The sequence below is a fragment of the Corvus cornix genome, chromosome 1A, assembly GCF_000738735.6.
Source record: "Corvus cornix cornix isolate S_Up_H32 chromosome 1A, ASM73873v5, whole genome shotgun sequence".
NCBI classification, from domain to species: domain Eukaryota; kingdom Metazoa; phylum Chordata; class Aves; order Passeriformes; family Corvidae; genus Corvus; species Corvus cornix.
In genome coordinates, this window is record NC_047057.1 from 24,121,050 (window position 1) to 24,133,177 (window position 12,128).

The following is a 12,128-nucleotide window of genomic DNA, read 5'->3' on the forward strand; positions in this document are numbered from 1 at the left end:
ATAAGAGGTAAAAATCTTGAAAAATCTTTGTAGACAGCTTATTCAGAATGGTTTATAATAAATGGGTGTGCAAAAAGAAGAGCAGTTTGCAAGGTAAGAGTTGCAGTACCCACCTCTTCCTATTACTTCGCTGAAGTGCACAATCAGACTGTCGGCACCAATAACCACATGCTGCACTTCTTTGACCAGGTCAGGATTTAAGGCACTGATGTCAATGTGGACATTAGTTTGGAGAAGTGGACTGGCTAAATCTGAGTCTCCGCTAGACAGAATCGGGGAGAGGTCAGAGTGAGGATACTGGGCAGGTCTGCATGATCCATTCTGAGACATGCTTGGAAACTGATCTGCAAGATGAACAGAAACTATTATAATCCTTTCAAACTTCTCCTTGAAAAATGAAGAGTTTTATTGCATTGGTAAGCAAGGCTTGATTTTATCAGTTTGGAAGTGGCTTGGCTTTACGGAAGTTTTGGTCACAAAGGGAAAATGAAAATACGCGTTGGTAATCTGCCAACCTCCAGGATAACCATGTCACTAGAAACTTATGCTTGTCTCAGCTCTACTTTTAAGAAAGTAAATGGCAAAACTTCCACTTTTCTGAGGGGATAGAATGAAGCCTTGTCACTTCTTGCCAAATAGAGGTTATAGCATTTCTAGTAAATGGAAGTAACAAGAGTAAAACAGAAAAATGACAGCAATATGGGAGGAGGAGGTAGTGAACAATTAAAAACATGAAACCTTCTATTATTGTCATGTTCTGATTTGGTAGGGAACTTAACACTTCATGAAGGTTTCCAAAGTGCTGGTGACTAGCTATATTTATCCAATGGTAAATATTCAACCAGGGAAATGCCTAGAGGTGATTCATTTCCTGTAACTGCTGAAGATAATACAGTTGGTGCTACTCATGAAAATAACATGAGCCATCTGATATAGCAGAAACTAAAATATTTCAGTAAGTCCAGGAGTATCTATTTGAGATTTTTTTTTTAATCAACAGCATGTTGTTCAGGTATTTCAAATTGGTTTTGTTTAAAATCTTTTCCCTAGTATTTTGTGTGATTTCAGTCTGGAATTATTTCAGTGGCGTCAATGAGCTGAACTTAGTCCAGGGCCAAAAACAAAAAAAAGGAAAGTAAATTTACCAACAAAAATGATTATGTATTTTATTACAATAAGTAAAAGACATTGTATAGACATTCTTTATTTATTTCTGCATAAAACCTGTGGAATTTTTATAAAGTGCTTTTATCACTCTGGGTCCTGAGAAATATTCTGTTATTTTATCTAGGAGTAAAAATACCAACTCCTACACTAACAAATGAATTTATTTGTAACTAAGGGCAAATACCTATTTAATAAACACAGTAAAATAATCTAGCCATGGCTGCAAAATAATTTTTGAAGCTGCTAAATGTAAACCTGCACATTTTCTAATGTTTCTTTTATTTTATTCTTTGATAATATTGACATAAACATTTCTATGGGAACATTAGGTGAACATCCCCTTCTTGAATGCACTCTCAACTGTGCTTTGCCAGTACACAGTGACCTCAGGACCACTGTGGATTTGCCTTCCACCAAGGATCTTTGCAAAGTTTTGTCTCATATACTGCTTTCGCTTCTAACCAGTGTCACAGGCTTTCCTTTCCCTTTGGAAATATTTCAATCAAGAAACTTCCTGTATGGGCTGGTGGCAGCAATTAAAGAACGATATGGGAAGCTGGGAACAGGCCTGTCTCTCAAATATCTCTGTGACTGGGGCTTGCAAAAGTGGAATAAATATTTGGAGTTATTTCTATTGCATAGTATACAGCAGCACTAGAAATAGTGCAAGACTATGTCTATACCAAGACTAACAAATATCTGTGAGACCTCACACACCATAATGTGGTAACTCCTAATAGATAAAGGCTCTTTAATGGTAATCACAGAACATGGTCTCCACATGTGTTAAAGGAGGTGTTCAGCCTAGCATGGTATTATAAGTGTAGCAGACTGCTCTTCTAAAGAATTCCCACTTTAAAATCATATTATACGGCACAAAAATATATTCAGCAGAGGATTATTCTTCCTCGAGACTGGCATAATGGTGCACATGGACCTCCATTCAATTTGTCACAGTCTTCATATCCTTTTAGCTTAATTTCTGCATTATACAGTGTCCCATTTTACAGGAGGGGCATTAACAGACAAAAGAATATCAGTTTACAAAACTACATGGCTGTTGTTGGGCCAACAGAACTGCTTTATTATAACTGTAGGAAGTCACTGAGACACACTAAACCTACAGCCACTTGATGTTATCCTTAAAATCAGTCTTTTCAGAGTGGATTTGTGCATGGTATGATGGATCTTATGACAGAAACACTATATACACTAGCTCCTAATAACTTGTGGAGCATATTTATAGAGAGTATTGTATTGTATTTTATTTATTCCTTCAACGTGAATAAAAGTAAAAATCCTTTGCACCTTAATCTTGGGAAGCACCTGAGAAGCTCAGGTAAAATAGCAAGCCTGCGAACACATGAGACTCCCAAAAATGCAGACACAAACAAATCAGATGAGAAACTGAAATTAGGATACTGATCAAAATAGCTATCATCTGAAGACACATGAAAATCAAGATGTATAAAATATCCTACATACAGATTCCTAATAGAGGCGTACCTTCTAGAAAAGTTGATCTGTAGTCTACAGATTCGCTTGAAACCATTTCTGTTGTTGGACTTACACTCCTTGCACTCACCAGCCTGTCCAGATGAGGAGTGTGCACTCTGCCATCATAACGAACTAGGTCGCTTCCCAGATCTGAAAGGGGAGGAGAAAGAAATATTAGAAAACCCTCATGTTTTTGGTATGCCAATATTGATTTATCTATCTATTTATTTAAATTTAGATGTTCTGCTCTGCTGGGAAGAGGATCAGGTTGTTACTGTGGCAGATGTGTAGGACTTGAGCTGTTTTTACAGTGCAAGATTTTTTGCAAAAAAATCTTGTGTTGAAGACCCACTCTTAGCCATACTGGAAGATCAAAGACAGATTTGAAGACCCCAAGGCCAGCTTCATGGGCTGTGATACTGCATCAGGACAAGAGTTGGTTATACACCAGCTCCCCTTCTCCTCCCACCTTACATAGTGTGGCAGCTCCCACTGGAAGGAAACCCAGACACAGGGGCCAGAGAAGAACCAGAGTCTGAGCAAGTTCCTGATTTGGGGTGAAGAGAGACCTGGAGACTGCAGTGCTCTGTGTCTTGCACAACTCAGGCACAGCCTGGAGGAATGAAAGGCAACTGGATGAAGCTGAAGTACTCGTGATTCCATGCATGTCATTGACTCTTCCATGTCATCCCCTCTTCCAAAGCTGATTAGGGAAGAGAAGTTACTAAGTTTTCCTAATAGCTCAGAGTTCCTCCGAAATCCTTCTGCTTAAGGCATAATATGGCCCTTCACCCAGCTCAGGCTCTTGCCAAGCACTGAAATGCAAATAAACATTGGGACTGGATTGTGAAACCTCTGCTGACAGGTTACAACAGGGTAGTGCATGACAGTTAAGCAAAGCATAGAATTATATCAATTTTTAAAATCTAAGATATAATAATGGAATTATTTTATGGGATTGACTATGATGGACCTTTAATTTGTTTCTTCTTCCTTCTCCAGAAGAAAACCACCAAAAAGATAAAGATTAAGACTAATGTTGAAAGAATTCCAGCAATTAGTCCCGTGAAATTCTGATCTTGCCGGATCAGCACTTTTCCGATAACTGTTGACAAAACTTCTTGCTTCCACTGAAATAACAAAGAAAAAAAATAGTGTAATGATTTCCAAAGACAAGCAAGAACTAGATTATTAGTACTAAAGTATGAGCTGATATGTCCCGTATGTATTAAATCTTGATTTTGTGATGCTGTACTGTGATAAGACACTGGGAGTGGAGAAATTGTCATATTGGTGAACATGAAAACAAATCTACATGTTTAATATTCATTTCTCACCTTCAAGAGCTCTGGTAGTGACACAGCTCTATATTTGATACACGACACACACAGCATGTAGTCACATGCACTCTGGATAACAGGGTTCCACTGTTACCAGATGCTAATTCAAAATGTTAAATTCATACTTTTACCCATATGGTGCACAGAATGGGCCTATGGATACACAGGCTGAGATGTACATTGAAAAAAATAGCCCAGCTAGTCTTTAATGTGTGTCCTTCTGGCATATATGTGCTGTAGCATCAAACTCACTCTCTTGTTGACAGCATGCTTGCATTTTAGTTCCCAAGGTCACGTGAGCCTGTCCCTTGCCAGCTTCTAGCTTGCTGACAGTTTAAAGAAACAAAACAAAACAAAAAAAAACAACCGCAAAAATCAGCAACCGAACAAACACCAAGCAGCTAACAGGGAAAAACTGTTTTAGGTCACACAGCACTAGCTCAGTCAGTTGGAATGCATTTGGCCATCTTTTCTCTTCCTCCTGTGGAATTTATCCCTCTGGGTACTGTAATGATGGATTTGCCCGTCAAAAGAGCAAATTTTCTTCTTCGCTGGGCAGACTACAATTTCTGAGTCTCCTTGCCAGTAAACAAGCAGAAACCTTATTTAACCCCTTTATGTTTTGTTCTTTTCTATGCATGAAACATGTCACACATATCTATCTGTTTCTTGGTGGTTAAGAAAATATCACATCGAATGCAGTGTTAGTCCTGGTTGCATATGTAAAAATACAACATATTAACTGAATGCAACCTGTGCACAAGTATTATATGAAACTAGGCACTTAGAAGTCTGGGAGACATACACCAAAAGGAGAGCTGCATCTAATTTTATAGTTTGCCTGATGTATCCAAGAAAATTCATACTTACTTAAGAAAAGAAATTAATATTAAAATAAATTACTAGTTACCATATTAATAAATTAAATTAGTTATTACTATTTATTTAGATTGCAGTAGCACATAGGAATATCATTCACAGTCCAGGGTCCTGTTGAGATGAATGCCATAAAGACAAAGAAAAATAGATGTCCCTGCTTCAAAGAGTTTACATAGACTTTGATCCTAACCACAATTACATGACTAGCAAAGTCTCCACTGTTTTCAGTGAATCAGTGTGCAGTTTCATAGTTTAAAGGTAATCTCATTCCAATTTCCTTTTTTTATATATTTAAAAAAATACAAGTGTATTGAATGATTTATGTCTTATTCTATAAATCAGTATGTCTACAATTTAAATTTGCAGTAGCACACTGAGTGACTCTAATGAGACCACCTTTAAAGCAATGACTGAAACATTTCCTAAGTGTCTTCTTGTTACAAAAAGAATTGAAATGAAATTATAAAATGCAGACAAAAAAGAAAATCTTTCAGGAAAGATTTGATCCTCTTGACTGCAGCAGAATTTTTTGTTGAAAAAACGGCTTGTGAGTTCCAAACAAAAACTACTCCATTATAGCTTCTCATTCTTCCCCACATTTCCTCCTGTGTTTGGATTAATAACTATAATTTTATTTCTGTGCTTAGTTCAGGTCCTACTTTGTGCCTAAGGCTCCAGAAAGTCTCTCTACAAACAGGTAATAACAACAATGATGATCACATTTATTTTAAAATAGCTGATATTATTTGAATTTCCATCCCAAACAAACAGGGATAGAGATATCCCTGTAAGCACAGGCTTAGGCTTAAATTTTATTTAGGCTTAAAGTTTATTGGTTCAATAGTTACACTGTGAATGATAATAAAAATGGCATTAATGTCTCGTGTGTGGTGTAGTTGCCTCACCTCTATATTTAGCTCACTGTTGGATTTCAGGAGATCACTGGGAACCGTACAAAGAATTGATTCTGACTGCAGGAGAAGGTTTTCGCAGCTTTTATTTCCAACTTTTAGCACCTCGCCTTTAACAGCTTCTGAATCAATATAATTTCCCTTGGAAAAAAAAAAAATCGATTTCATATTACATAACCATCTCATGAAAGTTAAGTAGTTACAAGATTGGAAAATGTTTTTAATAGAAAAAAAATTGTGAAATAAAAGACTAATGAGAATTTACACTGTCCTGTCAATATGCATGTATAGGGTTATTTCATGTAAATGGGACTTTGACAGACAGGCCAGTGTAGCATGGTAAAGTTTGTAGATAAAATCTGCTGTCACTACCACTCACACAGCTCATACACACTTCTAAAAATGTAAATGTCTGAGGGATTAATCCTGTTGGTCCTGTTTAGATTTTTGCATAATTTGTGCAAGAAAGGACACATTATGTAACGCTGTTGTTTACACAAAACTGGCATTATATTATCCACAAGCTAAAGGCATCTCAAACATTTGGTTTTGCAAGTGGTTATGGTAGCAGAAGTGAAGCTTTCAAAATGAAGTAATTAATTATAATCATACATAAGTCTGTTAAAATCATGTTCCACAGACCAAAAAGGAAAAATCTTGGTAAAGATGAGAGCATGAAAAGTACACTTCTTACTTAGAAAACCTGCTCTCACATCCCAGACTTGGATGAAAAATTATTCCTTCTGATATTGTGACAGTAGACTCCAAAGGCCAAGTTTAGGATCTTTTGTGCTCAGGAGTGCATCTCTATTTAAGAAGCTGCCCCAGCCCATGTACAGCCCAGCTAAAGATGAAAGAAGAGGCATATTAAGTGGGATTAGAAGGGGAGAAGGGAGTATGGGACTAATACAGGCTATTTACATGGGCTGGATCTGGGAGTTTTCCATGAGAAGGGAGGAAGGCACCACAGCTGACACCACTGTGAAGCCTTGTATATGAGAAAAAACCCAAGAATCCCATTCTGAGGGGCAAAAAATAATCTTACTTTGGCATATGTTTTAGATCTGCTGCAGAATGAGACTGAATCCTGGGAAAATTGTAATAAATATATAGGAGGGCCAGTTTAATGTCCTATTTTGATGGCAAAGCCACACCCCAGGTAAATGCTTTTTAATTGCTGGCCATAAAAATCCATTTGCACTCTATCTTCTGTCTAGTTGAAGCCATTCTGTTTTGTATTAAGTAAGAAAATATTCCTGGGCCAGGGACCATGTGAATGCTTATTGCTTATTGGTATGGAGACTTGTGGCAGATTGTGAGCCATTCATGTGCAAATCTTTCCTCTGAATTATCCACCTCAAAAGATTTGAATTTAATTCTTCCATCTTCAGGATAAATATATCATCCTAGAGAGTGTGGTTGAGAGGTCTGGTTGAGTGGTCTTTTCTTCTACACCAAAGCTGATGTTTTCTCCACCAAAACTGATGGAAAAATGGAAAAAAAAATCATACTTATGTTTCCTAAGGTGGTCCTTAGGCAGTTATAAAGATGGTAGCTTTTACTTACTACTATGACTATTAGGTTACCATTAATACATTATAGTTTCAAATATATTCACTATGATAATCTAAATATATTAAGAGTTTCAAAACTCTTTCAACAGTGGTTTTGCTTTTCTCAGGACAACAGAATTTGACTACAATTTTAAGAAAAGGAGGAAACTGGCTCCTGTGAGAACTGGAAAAAAAGATTTCCTCTTTTCAAATGTGTATTACCCCCTTCTTGGTGAGCAATGCCCTTGAACGCAAGCAGGAGAAGTTAATTACTGTACTGGGTAGCTGTTGCAACCCAATCTGATAGCACAACCACCTCACAACTTTAGAGAGATGGGAATAACTTGGGTAGAAGTCTAAAAGCAGCAGAAGAACTTCAAACTAAGGTGTGGAAATTTTGAGATTGGTGTCAGAAGCATTTTTGAGGCTTCTAAGCAGAGTGAGAAGGTTGACTTGGGAAAAATGAGGAATTACTGCAGAGGCTCCTCTTCAGCTTGCTCGAAAATACCAGTTTCCATATTGGTCTCTTTTGGACCAGGTATTGAGAGTAACAATTTCCTATGTGATGTGAAAGAAGATTGACAATAGAGTGGCCTATAAATAGGCAAGAAGATTTCCTTAAGATTGTCTCATAAAGAACATGTTGTGCTGGCTTAAGAATAGAGTAGACAATTTAGTAAGTCTTGTCCTACTCTGAGTTTTAAGACAGAAGTGCCAGAGCACAGCCAGGATCTCATGTGCTGTGTAGCATGTCAGTTGTTACACATTGAATCACAAATGTGCTATGTATTTCTCTAGTGGAAGATTAATATTTATAAATACACTTTAGTTACTGCTGGCCCATGCCTAGGTCTCCTCTGGAATAATGCACAGAGTCCCTGCACCAGCTCAGAAAACAGTCACAACTCCAGAACAGGCCAAGCCTCTGTGCTAACTGAAAAAAGATGCTTTTCTTATTTATTTGTTGCTTAGTTTGTTGGTTTTTTTTTTTGTTTCACAGCTAGGATGCTCTGGGCTGTCAGCAGCCCAGCTTGCAGGTCTGGATCAGTGGCTTCTGGGGGAGGCAGCAAGTGGACTCTGTCCTTTTCAGCAGACTCAGCAGTGAAACACCAGAATTTCTCCTGCCCTGATGTCTTTCCATGTTGGCAGGAGATGGGAGCACTTCTGAAGTGGTGTCTTCATGGTGTTGAAGCAGAGAGTTTTCTCAAGCCACTCTATCATGACTCCTCTGACTGGGGCATGGTGGGCACTAAGAGACTTGAAAGAGCCACGTACTTGGCAGAGGAAGACAGTGATAATGTGGGACGTTGAGAGGCTGGCACTGAAGACAAGGACGACTGGCATTTGTGGCACACAGTGCCCTGACTGTGTTTTAAATAGAAAACCTAACGTTTTCTTGTGTATAACATTTTCTTACAAAAACATCTTGTGGTCATCAGGGGAAACCAAACAGAACATTTCAGTCAGTACCCACTGTCATTTGATGAAAGCCAAATATGTCACACTAGATTAGTTAGATTGAAAAACTTGTGATAAAAGCTCCCTCCGCCCCTCTGAAACTAATTAAGAAAGAGATAAAAGAGCTTTGGTTTGGTAGAACAGACTGTTCACTGAAGCAAGCTGCCATTTAATTTCATGCTGAGCTTGCTTAATTACTGCACAAAATATGATCATGAGGCATGTAAACTTGTGTGTGTGTATTTTTGAATGTGGGTATGGGGCGAGGGAAAAGTGTTGCCAATATGGCTTGTAATGCTCTTTTGGCTTCTGACTATAATTTATGAAAGTTGTCTCACTGTTTCGATAGAAGCACCCCACTATAACTAATTCTATTTAGAGGAAGATGTTAAATTGGTGCCTGTTCCTGCTTCATTCTAGGAGACCAGCTTTCACTAATACTATTCTCCAGCTGGTTGTCAGGAAATAACCAGGACATTAGGCTTAGGAGACATCTGCCTTGGGTGCTATCAGTATGGGTCAATACTATAAAATTGTGACTTTGGTCAGTTGTCACTATGACAGCCCTCAGCCAGCCTTTCTTATCTAAATGTTTTTTTCCCAGCAATAAACAGCACCAGAGATTTCTTCAGGGAGAATAAAAGACTTAAAGTAGAGAGTTAAAAAAACCAACTAATTTTTGACACTCAGTGTCTCTGAAGATTATGGAGCAAGTCCTCCATTTGAAGCATTTCCAGGCAGAGGAAGGACAAGAACACAATTGGGAACAGCCAGCACAGGTTTCCCAAGAGTGTATTTTGCCTGACCTTCTATGCAGACAGGACTGGCTCTCTGGACGAAAGGAGAGCATTGGACAAGGAGACCTTGGTTTTAGCAAGTTTTGCAACACAATCTCTCTTAGCAATGAAAAAAACTTAGGATGTTATGGACTGGATGGGTGGCCTATAACATGAGTAAAAAACTGATTGGAAAGAGATCAAATCTTCATTTGTCAATGGCTGACACTTGCACCAATACTACTTAAAATCTTTATTGACAACTTGGACAAAAGGATAGGATGCACTGTCTCTGAGCTTTCAGATGGTATCAAACTTTGGAAAATAACTGATATACAGGACCATAATGTGAAATTAGACTGCAGTATGCCACTTCAGTAATGAAGGCTCAGCACACATTTTAGCAGCAGCAGCAAAGCCAGTGGATTGAAGGTGATTGTTCTGCTCTGGTCAGGACTTGTGAAGCCATACCTTGAGAATCATGTCAATTTTTGAACCCCACAGAAAAAGAGAGATACTGACAAACTGGAAGAAGTACAGAAGAGGGTCACGGAAGAGGGGGGGAGCTCAAGCATAAGACGCAAAATGCAAGACTAGTGGAGCTGAGTGTCTTAAAGCTGTAGAATCTCCATTCTTGGAGATTTTCAAACTCATTTACACAAAGCCATAGGCATGCTGACCTAATTTTTAATTTTGCCCTGTTTTGAGCAATGGGGTTAGGCCATGAAGACCTCCAGAGGTTCCTTCCAATCTACATTATTCTGAGATTTTTCTCAAATTAGTCCTCTTTCCAACTGGTTGATATGCATGACCTGGAAAATACTGGAAAACACTGCTGTCATTGCACAGAGGCACTGAGCCATGCAGCAGCTGTATATTCCCAGATCTCTGTTGACCCGCACACCAGAAGTCTTTCTAGCGTTTCTCCATAACTGAACAAGAGAATTGCTCTGCATTGAGGAAGGAGTGATTGTATGGCCAAGAGCTCCAAGTAGAAAAAGCAATGTAAAAAGTAAAAATCAGACCAATTATTCTTTGGTATTTGCCCAAAACACTTTGCAGAGATGGATTAATATTCAGAGCTTGACTGGAACTCAGCATGGCTGACAGGAACTCTGAAGTAATCCTGATGTCTTGCAGCCCAGAAGTTGGCCCACTGGATCATCTTGGAGTCAAAGACCTTAAAGCCCCTTAAAGCCCCTTAAGGGGCTTCAAGATTTCTCCATTGTGATGGGGGAGAAGTTTTGGCTTACAGAGCTATGCAGGAGTGACACAAAGAGATGACCCAAGCATTAAGACTGATTGTCTTCCATAAAACATTTTTATCAATTATATTTTATATAAATTATAGATATGTATGTAAATAACATATAAATACCAATAAATTTTCAGAAGCATTCATTTTAAACTAGAAATACCCATATTTATAGCTTTTCTATTTAATACTCTAACTCAAAAAAAACTAGATTTCAAGAAATTGGACTCTCACAGAAGGGATTTAACTTTCTCAGCAGCACTGTAGTAGAGAGCAACCTGTGCTTTGAGGGCCCCGAATTCCTAAGAGATGCTTCTCAGTGCTGTGTAGGCTATTCTCATTGCTCTTTGAAGAGGCATTCAGCATCAACTTCGCATTTTTCATGGATCCATAAATATTTAGGCTACAGCAGTGACTGATCCTCATGAGCAACTTCGTGCACAGGCCAGAGTTTCCCTCAGCTTAAGAGAACCAAAGAAGCCAGACCACATCTTTTGTGAGGAAGGATACAAAACCATGTGCCAGTAAGAGCCAGGGCTCACACGCAGACCACATACTCCAGGTTCTGGGCTGCTGGCCGTGTTTAATCCTGAACTGGTGGTGCAGCTTATTGCAATCAGAAGCTGATGCAGCGTGGTCGTCCCATGAGGAAAAGGAAAGCCCCTCTCCCACTTGACCTGATGACACCAACCACCCTGGTACATGTGTCTTTGTTTTCAGCTCTGCATCTGTTAAATTGTGACAACTGGGCTTGGGTGAATGCAGTACTGAACACAGTGCTCTCTCTGCCCTCGCTTCCTTGGGGCTTCCTTTATTTCATCAAAACGTCTGTTCCACGCTGTGTTGCTGATGTGCACTTAAGAATAATTGAAAAACTTATTTCAGCATTTCTTACCTTAATTTCCAGAACATTTTGGTTGCCTCTTGAGATGAGCACTGTCTTTTCAAAATGCTTAAATACAGGATTATTTACGTAATCAAAATCAAAGTACAGGGAGCTGACACCATCAAAAATAAAGAACACTTTGGTTACAAAGGGTGGTTGGAGATTGAAAGCTTTCAGTGAAGGTGTTGTACAGCAGATTATCTCTGAGCTAGAGCGATGGCTACATGCCTATAAGAAAAAAAAAGAGGTAATTGCAGTATGTACATGCACAGGAAGTCACTGATTAATGCAACTTTCTTTAACAATACACATATATTGAAAAAACAAACACCAAGGGTCTTGTTCTTCTTTAACCAAAGCAAAATCCCGATCAGTGCTACACAGCATTTATGCAGAGCTGGGAGAA

General features: G+C 38.6%; 1 protein-coding gene across 6 annotated transcripts in view; it reads right to left on the reverse strand.

Moving 5' to 3' along the window:
• The window catches only part of MET (MET proto-oncogene, receptor tyrosine kinase), an 87,412-nt gene that overhangs the window by 9,246 nt on the left and 66,038 nt on the right, over positions 1–12,128 (reverse strand). For all 6 annotated transcript variants that reach the window (XM_039571174.1, XM_039571172.1, XM_039571173.1 and 3 more), the window contains 5 exons: positions 11,732–11,950; positions 5,789–5,935; positions 3,638–3,794; positions 2,674–2,814; positions 114–344 (listed from right to left, as the gene is read on the reverse strand). In XM_039571174.1, coding sequence (XP_039427108.1) covers positions 114–344; positions 2,674–2,814; positions 3,638–3,794; positions 5,789–5,935; positions 11,732–11,950 — 895 coding nt within the window. The remainder of the gene's footprint in view (positions 1–113; positions 345–2,673; positions 2,815–3,637; positions 3,795–5,788; positions 5,936–11,731; positions 11,951–12,128) is intronic.